Source organism: Lepus europaeus, chromosome 22 (assembly GCF_033115175.1).
Source record: "Lepus europaeus isolate LE1 chromosome 22, mLepTim1.pri, whole genome shotgun sequence".
Lineage (NCBI taxonomy): Eukaryota > Metazoa > Chordata > Mammalia > Lagomorpha > Leporidae > Lepus > Lepus europaeus.
Genome location: NC_084848.1, coordinates 24,124,791 through 24,146,209, shown reverse-complemented (window position 1 = coordinate 24,146,209; position 21,419 = coordinate 24,124,791). Strand labels below are relative to the sequence as shown.

Below are 21,419 nucleotides of genomic sequence, written 5' to 3'. Positions count from 1 at the left end.
ACTGTACTTTTATTGGAAAGCATCAAGCACAAGTTATGGAATGCAGTTTTCAATAAATGGCAGATCCCATACCACAGAAATTCACTGCTCAAGTGTCTGTGGGCATTAACTAGTAGGCCTTGTGATAAATCTGGGGCTGAGGAGACTCAATGTCAGAGACAATGAACTCTACCTTACTAGTGACAGACAAAGCCTACAGTGGGCAGTAGCTCTGCTGCCTGAGGTGGGTATTTGGTGCACTGGTTAAGACCACACTTGGGACATCTGTATCCTGTACTGAAGTATCTGGATTCTTCTCCAAGCTACTCTTGCTTCCAATCCAGCATCCTGCTAATGCATAGGGTGGGAAGCAGCAGTGATGGTCCACGTACTTGGGTCCCTGCCAAGAGTGGTTAGAGTTTTACGCTCTTGAAATGGCCCACTGTCAGATGTCAAAGGCATTTGAAGGAGTGAACCGAAGGATGGAAGAGCTCTCTCTGACTTTATTTCTCTGCCTTTCAAATACATAAAAATAAGGCAAAGGAAAAAAAAGGGAGCCCTATTGCCTAAGTATGACTTTCCAAATCTTGAACATGTCACATAAATCTTATAGCTCTAATTCTGAAAGAAAACATATACCTTATATATCAGAGTTAGTTATCAGTATAAAGACATATTTATCTGTTCTTAAATTTAAGTTAAAAAATTCAGTGTTTGAATAGAGGAAAGAAACCACCAGTAGTACTCCTTAGGTATTCTAGGCTAAGACAAAAAAAGTTTTGCATTCTAAAACTTTAAAAACATAAAGAAAAAAGGACCTGGACATCAATGTGCTCTCAGGGCAGTGGTGGTTTTGAGAAGAGGTTTAATTGAAAGCTCCACAAAGAAACAACTTAGAACTGAAATTCAGCTGAGAGAATGATTAACCATTTCTTCTCCTGCCCTCTGGTGTAGGATTTATTCATTTAAAACAAAAGTGCACAGCTCAATAAGCTCACAAAGGAAAGAGTATTTATGAACACCAATTTTAAAAGAGCTTATTTTTTTTTATCGATGTAGAAACTAAATTATTTGGGGCCACCACTGTGGTGCAGTGGGTTAAAGCCCAGGTCTGCAGTGCCAGCATCCCATATGGGCACCAGTTCGAGTCCTGGCTGCTCCACTTCTGATACAGTTCTCTGTTATGGCCTGGGAAAGCAACAGAAGATGGACCAAGGGCTTGGGCCCCTGCACCCACATGGGAGACCTGGCAGACTCTCCTGGCTCTTGGCTTTGGATAGGCCCAGCTCTGGCTACTGTGGCCATTTGGGGAGTACACCAGTGGATGGAAGATCTCTCTCTCTCTCTCTTTTTTAAAGATTTATTTATTTATTTGAAAGTCAAAGTTACAGAGAGGAGAGGCAGAGAGAGAGAGGTCTTCCATCTGCTGGTTCACTCCCGAACTGGCTGCAATGGCTGGAGCTGTGCTGATCTGAAGCTAGGTGCCAGGAACTTCTTCTGGATCTCCCACGCGGATGCAGGGGCCCAAACACTTGGGCCATCTTCTACTGCTATCCCAGGCCATACCAGAGAGCTGGATCAGAAGTGGAGCAGCTGGGACTTGAAATGGTGCCCATATGGGATGCTGGCATTGTAGGCGGTGGCTTTACCAGCTACGCCACAGCACCGGCCCCGGAGGATGGATGGATCTCTTTCTCTCTCTCTCTCTGTAACTCTTTCAAATAAATAAATAAATAAATCTAAAAAAATCCCCATCATGTTGTACATGAAAATGCATATCATTAAAAAAACCAAATTATTAGAGGTAGAAAAACAAACAAAAAAGCCATGCTAGTCCAAGGGAATCCAGATGACAAGATTTTCTCTGATCTTAAGCCAAATATTTCAGACAAGTAAGTTTTATTTACATAAAAGATAATGTAATAAAAACTGCTGGTTCTTGAGCAAGGCTGTTTGGTCACATCAGGAATAAGGAAGCATTACACACATCATCATTTATTAACAAAGAAGACACTGAAGCTCTGATTTACAGGTAAGGTGAGTTCATACAGGGGCTGGCACAGTGACATAGAAGGCTAAGCTAATCCTGGATGGGTGCCAGTTCGAGTCCTGCTGCTCCACTGCCAATCCAGCTTCCTGCTGACGAGCCTGGGAGAGCACTGGAAGATGGCCCAAGTGCTTTGAACTACTGCACTCAGGTGGGAGACCCAGAAGAAGCTCCTGGCTCCTGGTTGTGGCCTGGCCCAGCTTCAACCACTGTAACCATCTGGGGTGTGAACCAGCAGATGAGAGATACCTCTACCTCTCTCTTTGGTTCCCCTTCTATCTCTGCCTTTCAAATAAATAAATGAAATCCTTAAAAAAGGGGGGGGGGGGTTCCCTAGGAAAACACATGTATTACTTCAGGGTTCAATAAAAGAATATTCTTTTTTTTTTTTAATTCATTATTTTTTTTTTATTTTTGACAGGCAGAGTGGACAGTGAGAGAGAGACAGAGAGAAAGGTCTTCCTTTTGCCATTGGTTCACCCTCCAATGGCCGCCGCAGTAGGTGCGCTGCGGCCGGCGCACTGCACTGATCCGATGGCAGGAGCCAGGTGCTTCTCCTGGTCTCCCATGGGGTGCAGGGCCCAAGCGCTTGGGCCATCCTTCACTGCACTCCCTGGCCACAGCAGAGAGCTGGCCCGGAAGAGGGGCAACCGGGACAGGATCGGTGCCCCGACCGGGACTAGAACCCGGTGTGCCGGTGCCGCAAAGCGGAGGATTAGCCTAGTGAGCCGCGGCACCGGCCTCAATAAAAGAATATTCTAAGAGAGTTGTGTTCTCTCTCTCATCTCCTTCCCTTCTAGCTTTTGCCCCCTTTCACATAACAACAGCTGTGGGCCTCATTTGCAAACACTTCAGTTCGTACTTGGCACAAGAGAATGAGCCACTGGAAGATTCGGGCAGAGGAGTGCCATGATCCTACTCCTGTTTTAGCAAGATTGCTCTAATTATTATACCATGAACCGGATAGAGTTATAGGAATGTTACCATTCTGCTTAGTCTGCAGGTTAGTACTGTACAGTGAGCCACAAAGCACACCTGTGGTAAAGAGATAATCCTATATACTGTCACATAGTATATGACATATAGTATATAGAGAGGCAGAGGTAGCCTAAGTCAGCCACATACCAGCCAGTCAGAGGAGCTTTCAGTCCCGACTGGCACAAAAACAAACGACCTGGGATGTCAAATGTTGTTTCCTCATTTGCAAACTCGGATGATCTATAATGAACTATGAAAACTAAATGAGAAACAATACCTGTGAAAATGTCTAACACAGTACCTGAGTTGTCAGAGAATCTTTTAAAATGTTAATTGTACATTCAATAAAATGTAAAAATAAATTTAAACCCAGTCACATAAAAAATTTTAAGGGGCATAATTCATGAAAATATGTACTACTTAAGAAATAATCCACACATGCATAAAATAAATGTTAAAGTTACAAAAAATTAAAAATAGCTTTATTGGCCGGCGCCGTGGCTCACTTGGCTAACCCTCCGCCTGCGGCACTGGCACCCTGGGTTCTAGTCCTGGTTGGGGTGCCGGATTCTCCTGGTTGCCCCTCTTCCAGTCCAGCTCTCTGCTGTGGCCCGGGAAGGCAGTGGAGGATGGCTCAAGTGTTTGGGCCCTGTATTCACATGGGAGCCCAGGAGGAAGCACCTGGCTCCTGGCTTCAGATTGGCGCAGTGCGCCAGCCGTGGCAGCCACTTGGGAGGTGAACCAACGGCAAAAGGAAGACCTTTCTCTCTGTCTCTCTCTCACTGTCTAACTCTGCCTGTCAAAAAAAAAAAGCTTTATTGAGATATAATTCACATTCCACAATGGCTGGAGCTGCACCAATCTGAAGCCAGGACCCAGGAGCTTCTTCCAGGTCTCCCACGAGGAAGCAGGGGTCCAAGGACTTGGGCCATCTTCTATTGCTTTCCCAGGCCATAGCAGAGAGCTGTATCAGAAGTGGAGAAGCCAGGACTTGAACTGGTGCCCATATGGGATGCCGGCACTGCAGGCGGTAGCTTTACCCACTACACCACAGCGGTGACCCCTCTTCTTTGTCTTCTTCCTCTTTTTTTTTTTTTTTTAAGATTTCTTTATTTATTTGAAAGTCAGAGTTATAGAGACAGGGGGTAGGGAGAAAGACACACAGAGAGAAGCATCTTCCAATCACTGGTTCACTTCCCAGATGGCTGCAATGGTTGGGGCTGGGCCAGGCTGAAGTCAGGAACCAGAGCCTCTTCCAGATCTCCCAGGTGGGTACAGAGGTTCAAACACTTGGGCCATCCTCCACTGCCTTCCTGGTCACATTAGCAGGGAGCTGGATTGGAAGTGGAGCAGAGATCCAAACTGGTGCCCATAAGGGATGTTGGCATTGCTGGCAGCAGCTTAACCTGCTACATCACGACACCAGCCCCCAAATTCACCTTTTTAAAATATATAATTCAGTGCTTCTTAGTATATTCACAGAGTTGTATGATTTTTACCACCAGCTAATTTTAGAGTATTTTCTTATCACTCCAAACAGAAATGCCACACTCATTAATCAATCCTCACTTCTTCCCTGAGGCTCGACTGTCACCAATCTACAATCTGACTCTCTAAATTTGCCTATTCTAGACATTCTTTTAGTGGGAGGGGGAAGGAAACATTTTTATTAAAAAGTAGTTTATATCTTTTTCAGAAATGCAGAAAGACAAAGTTGGAGAGATCTCACAAGTATTGGTTCATTCCCTCAAAACCTGTAATAGCCAGGGCAAGGACTGGCCTCAACCTGACTTCCCCATGTGGCTGTCAGGGATCCACATTTGAGCCATCACCTGCTGCCTCCCAAGATGCACATCAGCAGGAAAGAGAGCAGGACTTGAACTTGAGCACTCTGACATGGGGTACAGGCATCCCAAGTGGCATCTTAACTACTAGGCAGAGTGCCCACCCCCAACTTCTCATACATAAAGTATGTGGTCTTGCTGTTGGCTCCTTTCACTCTGCATAAGGTTTTCAGTATTAATCCTTGTTGTATGACTGCAGTTTCATTCTGCATCGAGTTGTCCCAATGCCATTTGTTGAAGAGATTATTCTTTCCTCATTGACCTTGGATCCTCTGCTGAAAATTAATTGGGCATAGTTGCTTGAGTTTATTTCTCTAATTCAGTTCTATTCCATTGGTCTATACGTCTATCCTTAAGCTATTACTCCACTGCTTTAATTACTTCAGCTTTGTAGTAAGAATTGAAATAAAGTATAGGGGCTAGCACTATGGCGCAGTGGGCAAAGCCATGGCCCGCAGTGCCGGCATCCCATATGGCGCTAGTTCTAGTCCCAGTTGCTCCATTTCCGATCCAACTCTCTGCTATGGCTTAGGAAAGCAGAAGATGGTCCAAGTCCTTGGGCCCCTGCACCCATGTGGGAGACCTGGAAGAAGCTCCTGGCTCCTGGCTTCGGATTGGGCCAGATGCAGCCATTGCGATCATTTGTGGAGTGAACTAGTGGATGGAAGACCTCTCTCTCTTTCTCTCTGCCTCTCTGTAACTCTGCCTTTCAAATAAAGAAAGGAAAAAAAAGAAGAAAAAAAAAAGTGTGATTTCTCCAACTTTGATTTTCCTTTTCAAAACCGTATGAGGGCTAGTGCTATGGCGTAGTGGGTAAAGCCGCTGCCTGCAGTGCCGGCATCCTATATGGGCACCAGTTGGAGGCCCAGCTCCTCCACTTCTGATCCAGCTCTCTGCTATGGCCTGGGAAAGCAGTATGAGATGGCCCTAGTCCTTGGGTCCCTGCACCAGTGTGGGAGATCCAGAAGACGCTCCCAGCTCTGGATTGGCCCAGCTCTGTCCTTTGCAGTCATTTGGGGAGTGAACCAGCAGGTGGAAGACCTCTCTCTCTCTCTCTCTGCCTCTGCCTCTCTGTAACTCTGCCTTTCAAATAAATAAATCTTCAAAAAAAAACCAATAAAACTTAGCCAGCGCCGTGGCTCAACAGGCTAATCCTCCGCCTAGCGGCGCCGGCACACTGGGTTCTAGTCCCGGTCGGGGCACTGGATTCTGTCCTGGTTGCCCCTCTTCCAGGCCAGCTCTCTGCTGTGGCCAGGGAGTGCAGTGGAGGATGGCCCAAGTGCTTGGGCCCTGCACCCCATGGGAGACCAGGAGAAGTACCTGGCTCCTGCCATCGGATCAGTGTGGTGCACCGTCCACGGCAGCCATTGGAGGGTGAACCAACAGCAAAGGAAGACCTTTCTCTATGTCTCTCTCTCACTGTCCACTCTGCCTGTCAAAAAAAAAAAAAAAAAAAAAAAAAACCTGTATTGACTATTTGTGGCCTCTTCCAGTGTCATATGAAGTTGAAGGTTAGCTATTCCACTTCTGCAAAAAATGTCACTGGAATTTTATTAGGGATTGTACTGGATTTGTAGTTCACTGTACTGCCATCTTAACAATATTAAGTCTTCCAATCCATGAACATGGAATATCTTCCCATTTATTTCAGCAATGTTTCAAAATTTTCAGCATACAAATACAAATGTATACTAGAGATACAGAATGATTAAAACAGGGGCCAGGAGCTAGTGCTGTGGTATAGTGGTTAAAGCTGCCGCTTGCAGTGCCAGTATCCCATATGGATGCTGGTTCAAGACCCGGCTGCTCCTCTTCAGATCCAGCTCTCTGCCATGGCCTGGGAAAGCAGTGGAAGACGGCCCAAGTGCTTGGGCCCCTGCACCCAAATGGGAGACCCGGAAGAAGGTACTGGCTCCTGGCTTCGGATTGGCGCAGCTCTGGCCATTGTGGCCAGCTGGGGAGTGAACTAGCAGATGGAAGTCCCCCTCTCTCTCTCTGCCTCTCCTTCTCTTTCTGTGTAACTCTGACTTTCAAATAAATGAATAAATCTTAAAACAAAACAAAACAAAACAACCAGGCCGGCGCCGTGGCTCAACAGGCTAATCCTCCGCCTTGCGGCGCCGGCACACCGGGTTCTAGTCCCAGTCGGGGCACCGATCCTGTCCCGGTTGCCCCTCTTCCAGGCCAGCTCTCTGCTGTGGCCAGGGAGTGCAGTGGAGGATGGCCCAAGTGCTTGGGCCCTGCACCCCATGGGAGACCAGGAGAAGCACCTGGCTCCTGCCACCGGAACAGCGCGGTGCGCCGGCCGCAGCGCGCTACCGCGGCGGCCATTGGAGGGTGAACCAACGGCAAAAGGAAGACCTTTCTCTCTGTCTCTCTCTCTCACTGTCCACTCTGCCTGTCAAAAATTAAAAAAAAAAAAAAAAAAAAAAAAAAAAAAAAAAAAAAAACAACCAGGCCAGTGCTGTGGTATAGCAAGTTAAGCCATGCATGGCCTTCAATGCTGGCATCCCATATGAGCACAGATTTGAGTCCTGGCTGCTCTGTTTCTGATCCAGTTCCCTGCTAATTTGCCTGGAAAGCAACAGAAGATGACCCAAGTATTTGGGCCTCTGCATCCGCATTGGGAGACCTGGGAGAAGCGCCAAGCTCCTCGCTTTGGATTGGCCCAATTCAGCTTTTGCGGCCATTTGGGGAGTGAACCAGAGGATGCAAGACCTCTCTCTCTCTCTGTGTCTGCCTCTGCAACTCTGCCTCTCAAATAAATAAATAAAACTATTTTTTAAAAAGAATTTACTACAGAAGAATCTTAGGATTCGAAGAGAAGCCCAGCAATAAGATTGGGAGTGACACAGAAGGTTTCCTGCAAGTGGAGATGTGAAGAAAAGGGAGAGAAGGCTCCTGAGAGAAAACTGTACAGACAGAACAATGTCAGAGAAGCTGGAGAAGAATGAGAGCTGTTCCTCTGTAGAGTCCATAACGAGGTCTCTTGAGTGGAACAAGACGCAGCTGGAAAATTCTCCAGGGCTCTGGTGATGCTTGGTCTTAAGGTTGATGCTGAGGATTCTGCAATGATTTTTGTAAAAAAGCCATGTTCTAAGTAGCATTGTGATGATCTGTTCTGTATTACCAGTAAATGTCGCAGGTGCTCAAAGACCATCAGGATCAACAGATGGTTAACTGCATCTGAGAACAGGTGGGTACTAACCATTATGACCAAGAGATGATTAATTTAATCTGATAAACAGGCACTTTTAGAACAAAGCTTATGTTTAGGAAAGTGAAATTTTCTACTCACAGTATCTAGTATTTCTTTGGTATGAGCTGCTGATAGACAAAACCTGGCTCTCGACTCTATAATCGGAGTAGCAGGAAATCCCACCACAACTACACCGATGTTCCGCTTCAGCATCTCCCGTCCAAAGGCGCTGCAAGGAGAAAGAGGGAAAAGAAACCAGGAGAGGAATCAATCACACAGTACAAAGGTCTTGCTGTGCTGAACGATTTAATCTTTCTGATGATGTGGGCACTGGAGACTTCCTAGGAGTTTCCTCTAACTGCTACAGTTAAAAGGACAGTTCACAGGGGCTGGTGCTGTGGCGAAGTGGATTAAGCCATCACCTGCAGCACCGGCATCCCATATGGGTGCCAGTCAGAGTTCTGGCTGCTCAACTTCCAATCCAACTCCCTGCTAATGTGCCTGGAAAAGCAATGCAGGATGGCTCATGTGCTTGGGCCACAGCACCCACATGGGAGATCCAGAAGAAGCTCCAGGCTGCTGGCTTCCGTCTGGCCCAGCCCTGGCTTTGCAGCCATTTGGGGAGTGAAGCAGCAGATGGAAGATTTCCCTCTGCCCCTGCCTTTCCCTCTCTGTAACTCCACCTTTCAAATAAACATAAATAAGTTTTTTTTTTTTTTTTTAATTTACAGTTCACAAAAAGTGCTTTTATTCAAGACTAAGATAGTGTTTTCCCGCATGGTGTCCTTCACAAAGTGAAAGAATATCATTGGTGGAGACCAATTTGAATGGGCTTGCCTCGAGAGAGTTGTGATGACACCTTAAGAAGAGATGCTGATGTGTAATAGTGGTTCAGAGGCTTCAAAGGGAACCTGAAACAGGACACTCGGCAGGTTACAGCATTCGTAGGATTCTGAGGAGACAGAGCATTTGCTGTAACATGGACCTCTTTCTGCAGAGTGGCTGAGCAGTGTTAGCCCTCCAGATGAACGTCTCTGATGGGGTTGGGAGCAAGGCTGCCTCTGCAAGTCTGGCTGCCCTTGGGTTGCTCAGGCCAGCTCGTGCCCTGCTTCCGCTGATTACCAGCCTACACAATTCATCAACAACCTCCACTCCTGGCCAACCTGGTGGCCTGTGGCCTCACTCCACAACGTATCTTGCTGAAGAACATATTCTAACTTTCACTTTGTTAACTAAACTACATTGTTCTCAGTCTTCTCCCCTATTGACCTATCTCATTTCTTTTGGACTTTTCCCATAAACTATTTACAGCATTTTCTGGCACAGCATTAATGGCATCTGTTCAGCCTCAGAACACCTTCCCCAGTGCACTGCACCTGTGTCAAGATGAACCAGAGAGAATCTGCAGCAGAGGCTCCCACACTCTCTCCTGTTCTACTGTACTTCCTTAACCTCTCTAAATCTTAGCTGATTATGATGCACAGAGACAGCTTCACTGGTGTAAAATGACTTGGCATAGCCTTATCTAAAGAGAGGATTCCAGGGGGCAGGCATCATGTCACAGCGCTTGTGCCACAGCTTGGGATGCTCAGTGTGCCTGCTCTGAGTGCCAGTTATTCCACACTTGGGTCAGTGTGCCCAGGAGGCAGCAGGTAATGGCCCAGGTACATGGGTTCTTGCTACTCAGTGGAAGACCTGTATGGAATTCCTAGCTCCTGCCTTTGGCCTGGTTAAGACCCAGCTGTTGCAGCCATTTGGGGAGTGAACCAGCAGATCTATGATCTCTCTGTATCGTCCTCTGTCTTTCAAATAACTTTTTTTTTGGGAGGGAGGTTTTCAAAAAAGGGTCCTAAACTGAGTCCTCCAGATACAGTGACTTTTAAAATTTATTTATTCATTTTAAGATTTATTTGAAGGGCTACGTACAGAAACAGAAAGGGGGGGGGGGAGAGAGAGAGAGAGAGAGAGAGAGAGAGAGAAACCTTCCACCCACTAGTTCACTCCCCAAATAGTTGCAATCGGCAGGGCTGGGCCAGACCAGAGCCAGGAGCCAGGAGCCAGGAGCCTCATTTGGGCCTCCCACTTGGGTGCAGGGGCCCAAGTACTTGGGTCATCTTCCTTTGCTTTCTCAGGTGCATTAGCAGGGAGATGAATCAGCAGTGGGGTGCCCATATGGGATGCTGGCAACACAGGCGGTGGTTTAACTCATCACGCCACAACATCGGCCCCAAGTTTACATATTTTTAAGGATTTATTTACTTGAAATGGAGAGAGAGAGAGAGAGAGAGAGTAAGAGAGAGAGGGAGAGAGAGGAGTGAGCATCCATCCTCTGGTTTATTCCCTACATATTTACAACACCCAGGGCTGGGCTAGACTAAAGCCAGGAGCCAGGAACTCCATTTAGGTCTCCCACAGGGGTGGCAAGGGCCCAAGTATGGGGGCATTTTCTGCTGTGTTTCCCAGGCCATTAGCAGGGAGCTGCATCAGAACTGGAGTAGCTGGAATACGAGCTGGCACTCACTTGGGATGCTGGCATGGCAGGTGGCGGCTTTACCTGCTACACCACAATGCTGGACCCTACCAATTTTATTTTTAAGATATACCTCAAGGCCAGCGCTGTGGCTCAACAGGCTAATCCTCCGCCTTGCGGTGCTGGCACACCAGGTTCTAGTCCTGGTCGGGGCGCCAGATTCTGTCCTGGTTGCCCCTCTTCCAGGCCAGCTCTCTGCTATGGCCCAGGAGTGCAGTGGAGGATGGCCCAAGTGCTTGGGTCCTGCACCCCATGGGAGACCAGGAGAAGCACCTGGCTCCTGCCTTCGGATCAGCACGGTGCACCAGCTGCAGCGCACCGGCTGTGGCGGCCATTGGAGGGTGAACCAATGGCAAAGGAAGACCTTTCTCTCTGTCTCTCTCTCTCTCACTATCCACTCTGCCTGTAAAAAAAAAAAAAAAAAAAGAAAGAAAGAAAAAGAAAAAAGATATACCTCAAAACTCCCCCTTTAAAAAGATGTACCTTCTTTACTATGCCTATACTGAGCAGGTCACTGCTTTATATTCTACATATCCAGTGCAATTTTGCTTATAATTATATGCAGGTACTTCAAGAAGTTTGTGGACAAATCAAATTAAAAGCATGGATTTTCCACAAACATTCTGAAGTATCCTCATATTTCTCAATATAATTATTGTCCACCTGCTCCTAGATGTCTGCTGGCTTCATTATATATTTGGATTTCTCAAATACAATGAAAACTATCCAAGGCATGGCTTTCTATTACTTATGCCTTGAACAAAGAAACTGGTGTAGTCAAGGCATTTGGAAAATAGCAAACAACACACCCTGTGATAACTTCTCAGCCCTCATGGCCCACAGGTGCCTTGGGCAGTGTGCACTAGCTCCAGGGACCGCCTCGCTGGTCTCCCACCGCCAAGCAGGGGCCGGCATTGTGGCCTTTGCACAGATGCTTCTTTCTCCAACGGCTCTCTCAGCTCCTCCCAGTCTTTGCTCAGATGTCACCTTCTCACCCCAACAACCCACTTGGCACTGTTACCGGCCCACCGACAAGACACGCTCAATCCTCTATGTCCTTCTCAAATTTTTTCCATAGCACTTAGCACCTTCTGACATAAGCTACTTATTCATGTCTGACTCTTGACGTTGGTGTTTTGTGCAGTGATAGATCCCAAACCTCGTAAGAATGTACCAAACTCAAATGTTTGTGAAATGAAAGCCAAGTGAACCCAGTTTGCAGTCTGGAAGCTTCTAGGGGCCTATGTCCTATCTAGAAAACGAAGGTTAACACAATGAGGACGAGACAGTTTTCCCCAACAAAGTACACAGGCCCTGATCTTGCATCACAGATCTTACGACCAGTGAGAGGCGTACCCTATTTTGGCTGGCATGTAGAGCATCAGAGGCACCACTGGAGAGTCTTCATTTCCGTAGATGATGAAGCCCATCTCCTTCAGGCGTCTCCTGAAGTACCTGGTGTTTTCAGCTAACTGCTGGACACACTCTTTGCCTGGAAAAGCAGGTGGAGAAAAATACCAAGAAACATTAAGAAAAAAGAAACAACAAAAAGACAGAATCTCCTCCACCTTCAATCTACCTAAACAGCCCTATGTCTTGTTTCTTGGATTGCAACATTAAAGATTTTAGCACAATGAACCATAGGGAATATTAAATATAAATTAATATATCTAATTTTCTTTTTTTATTGTCATTCTAGCTGCTGATAGCAGACGTTATATAACATAAAATATCAATTGCAGTCCTACCACCTCATTTAGCACTACACACATCCCTTGACAGCAGATGGAATATCTACCTCACAAAAGTCATGACATGCCTACAGTCACACCCAGTAATAAGCAGCCTGCCTGAGACAGAATATTCTTTCCAAACAATTGTGCTGCAAACAATTTTATACAAAAGATTGGTGATAAAGCCATTCAGATCTCAAAATATCCCTCTGAAGAGTTCTACTTTATATTAGTTTCCTTAAAACTTTTACCAGTCATGGCATATCTGTAACAATGGAAAATCATATTTTTAATCCTATTTTCTTCACCTCTCCATAGCACAAACATTGAAACACACAGTGGTTACATTGCTCTTAGGACACCCACAACCCCTACTGGAGCCCTGGCTTTGAGCCCTGGTCCCGCTTCTGATAAAGCTTCCTGCCGATATGTATCCTGGAAGGCAGCAGGACACAGCCAGGAGTCAGGGGCCCAATCTGGTCCTCCCATGTAGGTGGCAGAGATCAAAGTACTTGGGCCATCTTCCACTGCTTTCCCAGGCACATTAGCAGGGAGCTGGACAAGAGGCGTAGCAGGCAGGACTCAAAGTGGTACTCTGATATGGGATGCCAGGGTCTCAGGTGGTGGCTTAACCCACTGGGCCAAAATGCTAGCTCCCAAACAGTCCCTTTCTCTCTTTTTATTTTTTTTAAAGATTTATTTATTTATTTCACAGGTAGAGTTACAGAGAGAGAGAGGCAGAGGCAGAGAGAGTTCTTCCATGTGCTGGTTCACTTCTCAAATGTTTATAGCCACCAGAGCTGCACTGATCTGAAGCCAGGAAACAGGAGCTTCTTCTGGGTCTCCCATGTGGATGCAGGGACCCAATGACTTGGGCCATCCTCCACTGCTTTTCCAGGTTATAGCAGAGAGCTGGATTAGAAGTTGAGTAACCAGTAGGCAAACCAGGGCTGGGATGCCGGCTAGCATTGCAGGTAGTGGCTTTACTTGCTATGCCACAGCACCAGTATTTCCAAGTAGTCTCTCTCTCTTTATTTGAAAGAGTTACACAAAGAGAGAAGGATTGAGAGAGGTCTTCCATCTGCTGGTTCACACTCCAATTGGCCGCTATAGCTGAAACTGCATTTATCCAGAAACAGGAGCCAGGAGCTTCTTCTGGGTCTCCCATATGGGTGCAAGGGCCCAAGGACTTGGGCCATCTTCTACTGCTTTCCCAGGCCAAAACAGAGAGCTGATCAGTAGTGGAGCAGCCAGGTCTCGAACCAGCGTCCATATGGGATGCTGGCACTGCAGGCGGCAGCATTACCTGCTACAACACAGCACCGCTTCCCCTGCCCCCGGCTGCCAGCAATCTTTTAACACTGCACCAAATGCCCACTACCTCTCCTATTGTTTAGAAAGTCAGCAAAATCCAAGCATGATAAAATTCCAGCAACCAGTCAATTAAACATAGAGATGACTAATTACAATTCTCAGAATTAGAACAGTAATGTATCCATCATCTATGGGTAGCTAAAAGCCAAATTAACACTATTTAAGGCCGGCGCCACGGCTCAACAGGCTAATCCTCCGCCTGCAGCGACGGCACACCGGGTTCTAGTCCCGGTCCGGGTGCTGGTTTCTGTCCCGGTTGCCCCTCTTCCAGGCCAGCTCTCTGCTATGGCCCGGGAGTGCAGTGAAGGATGGCCCAAGTGCTTGGGCCCTGCACCCCATGGGAGACCAAGAGAAGCACCTGGCTCCTGCCTTCGGATCAGTGTGGTGCGCCGGCCGCAGTGCGCTGGCTGCGGTGGCCATTGGAGGGTGAACCAACCGCAAAGGAAGACCTTTCTCTCTGTCTCTCTCTCTCACTGTCCACTCTGCCTGTCAAAAAAAAATACTATTTAATATATATAATTTCAAGCTGCTCACAGAAAAACAATAAAGCTTAGATTAGCCTAATTAGCAGGAACATCAAAGTACATCACTTAAGTTATGACACATATTTTAAGAAAAATAAAGCAGGGTGGGCACTGAGGCACAGCAGGTTAAGATGTTGTTATGAGATACCAGCATCCCATATCGGAACATGGGTTGGAGTCCCAGCTGTTTCACTTCCAATCCATCTCCCTGCTAATATGTCTGGGAAGGCAGCAGAAGATGGCTCAAGTAGTTGGGTACCTACTACCCATGTGGGATGTCTGGATGGAGTTCCAGGTTCACGTATGGCCTGGCCCATTCCCAGCCATTGCAGCCATTTGGGAGGTGAACCAGCAGATAGAAGCTCCCACTCATTTGCTCTCACTTGTTCGCTCTCCACCTTCTCCTTCTCTGTCAATCTGCCTCTAAAGTACATAAATCTTTTTCTTTTCAATTTTTTTTTTTTTATATTTGACAGGCAGAGTGGACAGTGAGAGAGACAGAGAGAAAGGTATTCCTTTGCTGTTGGTTCACCCTCCAATGGTCACTGTGGACGGCGCACTGCGCTGATCCGAAGGCAGGAGCCAGGTGCTTATCCTGGTCTCCTTGGTCTCCCATGGGGTGCAGGACCCAAGCACTTGGGCCATCCTCCACTGCACTCCCGGGCCATAGCAGAGAGCTGGCCTGGAAGAGGGGCAACTGGGACAGAATCCGGTGCCCCGACCGGGACTAGAACCCGGTGTGCTGGCGCCGCTAGGTGGAGGATTAGCCTGTTGAGCCACAGCACCGGCCTAAATATTTTTCTTAAAAAGATGTACTTATTTATTTGAAAGGTAGAGTTACAGAGAGAGACAGACAGAGATAGCTTCCAACCACTGGTTCACTCCCCAAATGGCCGCAATGACCAAGGCTGGGCCAGGCCAAAGAAAGGAGCCAAGGGCTTCATCCAGGTCTCCCATGTGGGTGGAGGGACCCAAGGACTTGGGCCATCCTCAGCTGCCTTTCCAGGTGCATTGGCAGAGAGCTGGATCAAAAGTAGAGCCACTGGGACTCGAACTGGCGCCCATATGGGACACCAGCACTTCAGAGAGTAGCTTAACCCGCTGTGCTGAAGTACTGGTCCCTAAATAAATCTTTTTTTTTTTTTTTTTTTTTTTTTTGACAGGCAGAGTTAGACAGTGAGACAGAGACAGGCAGAGAGAAAGGTCTTCCTTTCCGTTGGTTCACCCCCCAAATGGCACACTGCTGAATGTTGTTTGTTGCTGGTTACTCTACATTCCTGGGATCTGCTTCTTGGCTTCCCTCTCATAGCTCCACTGTGCATCATCCAATCAGGAACTCCATGCAGGTATGGAGACCTCTCTCTCTCTTACATTGACTTTTCAAATAAATACATAAATCTTTAAGGAAAAAAATTTATAGTAAGAATCAGGATCAAAAAGGAATAGAATGAAGAAAAATGTGAAAAATATGAAGCCTGACCAAGAAAGGAGTCTAAAAATCTGTAATCGTGCTCCTGAGGGTGCCATAGAGTGGCTGAGAGATTAGCTCTGATAAAAAGCAGGGTGCTTGGCAAAGGGTTAACAGGAAAGATGCCTCAAGGGCATCCCAGGGCAGCAGCCACTCCCACCTCAGGTTCAGAGGTTTACAAGTACAAATTCATTTTTCAGTGATCTCCCAGGGCACACTCCTCACTCCTTTCAAGAAAGAGGCACTCTGCTCTGGGAGGGCCAGGTCCAGACTCTAGCTTGGCAGCAGAGTACTCACAGGCCAAAGTAGCTCCTGGCTCAAGCCAGGCCAGATGCAGGCCATGCAAGCAGCATGTGGTCACTGTGGCTTCAACCAGTGTTTTATTATTTATTTTTGTTTAATTGATTTAAAAGGCAGAGAGACAGTCACACGGAGATAGATTCCCCAAATGCCTGCAAAAGCTGGATCTGTGCCAGGATGAAGCCAGGAGCCAAAAAATCAATGTGGGTCTCCCACTGGTGGCAAGGGTTCAACTGCTTGAGTTACCAACTGTTGCCCGTCAGGGTGCACATTAGCAGGAAGCCAGAAATGCAAGGGAGCTGAGGCTCGGGCATCCTGATGATATGGGATGCAGATACTCAAGCAGTGTCTTAACCACAGCACCAAATGCCTGCCCCCACGGGGATTTTAGAGAAAGCCTGGGTACTCAGTTTTGGAATACCTGCATGAAGTTCCTGATGGGATGATGCACAGTGGAGCTATGAGAGGGAAGCCGAGAAGTAGACCCCAGGAATGTAGAGTAACCAGCAACAAACAACATTCAGCAGTGTGGGCTGCAGCCAGTCAAGCTGTAGGGACAAGCTAGACAAAGCCTTGGGGATCCAGCCCTCATGACCGTTTAGGATTTGGGCCATCCACCCTTCCATTTCCCTGTTACTCCCTTTTGGAATAGAAAGGTTTATCTTGGGCCTGTTTCACCATTGCTCCTTGGAAGTACGTAACTTGTCTGATTTTACAGAAGTCTTACTTGAGTCTCAGATAAAACTCTGGACTTCGACTTTTAAATGATGCTGGGTTATTAAGACCTGGAACTCTTGGGGATGGAATGAATGAATTTTGCATTTTGAGATGCAGAAGAACCTTTGGGAGTCAGAAGCAGAATGCTAAGGGTGGGATGCTGAATGTTCCCCCAAAAGCTCAGGTGTTACAGGCTTGCTCCCCAGGGTGGTGAGACTGGGAGACGGGCCTAGTGGGGCATTCTTTGGTCACTGGGGGCATGTCTTCAGTTCTCATCTCTTTATTTTTTTTTTTTAATTTATTTTTTTCTGGACAGGTAGAGTTAGACAGTGAGAGAGAGAGAGACAGAGAGAAAGGTCTTCCTTCCGTTGGTTCACCACCCAAATGGCCGCTATGGCTGGTGCTGTGCCAATCCAAAGCCAGGAGCCAGGTGCTTCCTCCTGGTCTCCCATGGGGTGCAGGGCCCAAGTACTTGGGCCATCCTCCACTGCCCTCCCGGGCCACAGCAGAGAGCTGGCCTGGAAGAGGAGCAACGGGGACAGAATCTGGTGCCCATATGGGATGCTGGTGCCACAAACGGAGGATTAACCAAGTGAGCCACGGTGCCGGCCCCATCTCTTTAATTCTTACAAGAGAGCTGTTTTAAGAAAATATAATCTACAACAACAAAAAAGTCAATCAATAGAAATACACCAGAAATGACATAGTACTAGCAGACAAGGATACTAAAATACTATCATATTGGGGCCAGCACTATATTATAGCAGGTTAAACCACTGCCTGTGATGCCAGTATCCCGTGTGAGTGCCAGTTTGAATCCCAGCTGTTCCACTTTCGATCCAGCTCCCTGCTAATGCATCTGGGAAAGCAGCAAAAGATGGTCTAAGTGCTTGGGTCCCCACCACCCATGTGGAAGACCCCGATGGAGGTCCAGGCTCCTGGCTTCAGCTTGGACCTGCCCTGGCAGTTGTGGTGATTTGGGGAGTGAACCAGAGGATGGATGGGTTGCACACATGCGTGTGCTTTCTCTTTCTCTCTCTCTCTTCCCACACACTCCATCCCTCTCTCTATAACTCTGCTTTTCAAATAAATATTTGTGCTGAAGATGGAAATGACAAATATGAAGGATCAACAGGTTGTGTCAGTGTCACTAGATTTAGTTCTTTAAGGAAGGTGGAAGAAGCATCACAATTATCTACCTACTAACCACTAGATATTGATAATCTCAGGTCATTCTTACTAAATAGAATTAGATTTAGAGAATTATCTTTATTAACTACTGCCAAAAAGATTCTGGAATTGAACTAACTGCATGTCAGACCTTTTAAAAAGGAATGTTTTTATCAAATCAACCCAGATTTTTCAAGTTTCTGAGCTAGGGGACAGCGTTGTGGTATAACAGAGAACATGGAAGAGTTCTGTGCATTGATTTTATATCCTGCTACTTTACGAAACTCTTCTGAGTTCCAATAGTCTCCCTCTCTCTCTGAGGCCCTTCCTTTGTTTTTAGAAATGAGGATTCTAGTCTACTCCACCCAGACCATGGAGACTTGGTGATTTATTTATTTTATTTGAAAGTCAGAGAGGGAGTGGCACTGGTAGGGGGGTGGGTATCTTCCATCCACTCTTTTACTACCCAGATGGCTGAGTCCCAGCAGATGGCTGCAATGACCAGGGCTTGGCCAGGCCAAAGCCAGAAGCCAGAAGCCAGTAGCTTCATCTGGATCTCTCATGTGGGTGCAGGGCTCAAGTACTTGGGCCAACGTCCGCTGCTGCTTTCCCAGGCACATTAGCAGGGAGCTGGATGGGAAGTGAAGCAGCTAGGACTCAAACCAGTGCCCATATAGGATGCTGGCGCCGCAGGAGGTGCCTTTATGGGCTATAGCATAGTGCTGGCCCCCTCTTAGTAATTTTCTATCCACTGACCTCCACCCTGCTCCTTGGCTATAAATCCTGCTTATCCTTATTGGAGTCCAATCTCTGCCCTGTGGGAAGACTCCAGAGCAGCGGTTCCTACACCTTGCACCACAGCCCCATGAATAAAGTCTGCCCTCTATTTTTAACCAATGTCATGAATAATTTTCCTTTAACACACTTTTCCACTGCCAAGCTAGACAGCAGTGAGAGACAAATTAAAAAATTATATAATTAGAAAAATCAAAGGGAACTTAAAAAAAAAATCAACTCATTTTTTAAAGACTCATTTATTTATTTGAAAGTCAGAGATAGCCGGCGCCGTGGCTCAGTAGGCTAATCCTCCGCCTTGCGGCGCCGGCACACCAGGTTCTAGTCCCGGTTGGGGCACCGATCCTATCCTGGTTGCTCCTCTTCCAGGCCAGCTCTCTGCTGTGGCCAGGGAGTACAGTGGAGGATGGCCCAAGTTCTTGGGCCCTGCACCCCATGGGAGACCAGGATAAGCACCTGGCTCCTGCCATCGGAACAGCGCGGTGCGCCGGCCGCAGCGCGCCTACCGCGGTGGCCATTGGAGGGTGAACCAACGGCAAAGGAATACCTTTCTCTCTGTCTCCCTCTACTGTTCACTCTGCCTGTCAAAAAAAAATTAAAAAAAAAAAAAAAAAAAAAAAAGAAAGTCAGAGTTACACAGAGAGAGAAGAGGCAGAGAAAGAGAGAGATGTGTTCCATCCTTTATAAAGGTAACTAGCCACGAGTAGAATTTTAAAAAGTAAGTATCAACAAAAACTAGTGGTGATTTGTGGAGGAACTGTGGAGTGAAGCAGGAGAAGTGTAAACACCTTATCTGGAAACCACCTTGGATTGGTGGCTGAAGAGCTTTTGAAAGAGGAGTTGAGGGGCTGACACTGTGGCGTAACAGGTAAAGCTGCCACCTACAGTGCTGGAATCCCATATGGGCGCCAGTTAGAGTTCCAGCTGCTACACTTCTGATCCAGCTCTCTGCTATGGCCTGGGAAAGCAGTAGAAGATGGGCCAAGTCCTTGGGCCCCAGAACCCATGTGGGAGACCTGGAAGAAGCTTCTGGTTCCTGGCTTTGGATCAGCCCAGCTCCAGCCGTTGCACCCATCTGGAGAGTGAACCAGTGAATGGAAGCTCTCTCTCTCCACCTCTAATTCTGCCTTTCAAATAAGTAAATTAAAAAAAAAAAAAACAGCTAATAAGCGAAACATCCATCAATAGAGTAATGAACAAAAGAGTGGTGGAAACACTACGTGGAAGCAAAGGAATGCGTTCAAAAAATTGTGAAGCAAATAAAGTGAGCTGCATAAGAGTCACAACATAACCAATTTATGTAACATTTAAAAACATAAAACATACTAAGAGTCCTCATATTGGAATCCAGTTTGTTCCTAAGTGTGTTAGGATGTACGTTCTCAAACAGAACCTATATCACATCATTAAAAAAAGAAAAAACTGAGGAAGAAGCTAACTTCTGAAAAAAAATCAAAATTATAATGTGTTCCTGGCTCATCTGAAAATGCCAATTTCTTCCTCTAACTACTAAAATACTACTTATTATTAATTCCTACACAACATTCCACCATGAACATAAAATGTAATGCATCTTAAAAATACAAACTACCTACTTTAACTGCTACACACCTGGGAACACCTGTGTGCATCACTCAGGGATGCTGCACAGATCCTGCGCTCATGCAGGCACCATCTGCCTCAAGAAGCTTTAGCGCTGCATTTTCTTCCAATGTAGACATGTTCTGGGGCCTCCTAGGTCCCCCACTTTCTTCACTGGCTTTTCCATGTGTCACAGGAGATTTTCTTAAGTGATGTGGGGAAGATGATTGAGATGCGGCACAAAACATTTAATTAACTCAAGGAGATAGGAAATCCAGTCCTTTCAGGAAAGGAGCTGAAATATGACTAAAATGCACTCCACAGCCTCTTCTCTGGACTCCTGCACACTGGGAATGCTTGTGGTGCTATGCAGATAGTGGGTCTGACGAAGGTGTTAAATCTCAACCATTTTTGCAAGATACCATGGCAAGCAGCCCGCCTCAGACAGCTGGAGGTACTGAAGACTACAGATTCTTTATGGGTACTCTTATAATAAACGCATTAAAGTACAAAGGAAGACAATTTCAGAATAGTGATTATCTTTGGGGGACAGGTGAGAAACAGAGATCAGGAAAAGATATTAAAAGAGTATTTTGTGTATAAGTTTATTTATTTATAACCACTTTATTTGGAAGGCTGAGACAGAGGAGAGAGAGGTATTCCATCTGCTGGTTCACTACTCAAGTGCTCACAATGACCAGGGCTAGGCCAGGCTGATGCCAGGAGCCTGCAACTCAATTCAGGTCTTCCTTGTGGGAGGCAGGGTTTCAACTACTGATCCATTACCTGTTACCTCCCAGGATACACAGCAGCAGAAAGATGGATCAGAAGTGGAGGAGCTGGGACCTGAACCAAACTCCTACTATGGGATGCAGGTGCCTCAAGCAAGCATACTAACTACTGCGACAACATCTGTCCCTAAAAGAGTTTTATATATCTTTCCTTTTTAAAAACGAAGACAGATAAAGTGTAATACTAACACTGTTAAAATATGGATAGGGTACATTATTTCCTATATGTTTACATGAAATCTAAAAGGCAAATATCATTCTTGGGGCCACTGTTGTGGTACAGCGGATTAAGCTGTGACCTGCACCCCATACGAGCACCAGTTCAAGTCCTGGTGGCTTCATTTCCAATCTAGCTCACTGCAAATGTGCCTGGGAAAGCAGCATAAGAT

The 21,419-nt window shown here is 46.6% G+C and overlaps 1 protein-coding gene across 1 annotated transcript in view; it reads right to left on the bottom strand.

Annotated features, from left to right (window-relative positions):
• Positions 1 to 21,419, bottom strand: part of SPTLC2 (serine palmitoyltransferase long chain base subunit 2) — a 112,465-nt gene that overhangs the window by 7,631 nt on the left and 83,415 nt on the right. The window contains exons 10-11 of the mRNA XM_062181242.1: positions 11,934 to 12,069; positions 8,147 to 8,276 (exon numbers count right to left, since the gene is read on the bottom strand). Of these exons, the coding sequence (XP_062037226.1) occupies positions 8,147 to 8,276; positions 11,934 to 12,069 (266 nt within the window). The remainder of the gene's footprint in view (positions 1 to 8,146; positions 8,277 to 11,933; positions 12,070 to 21,419) is intronic.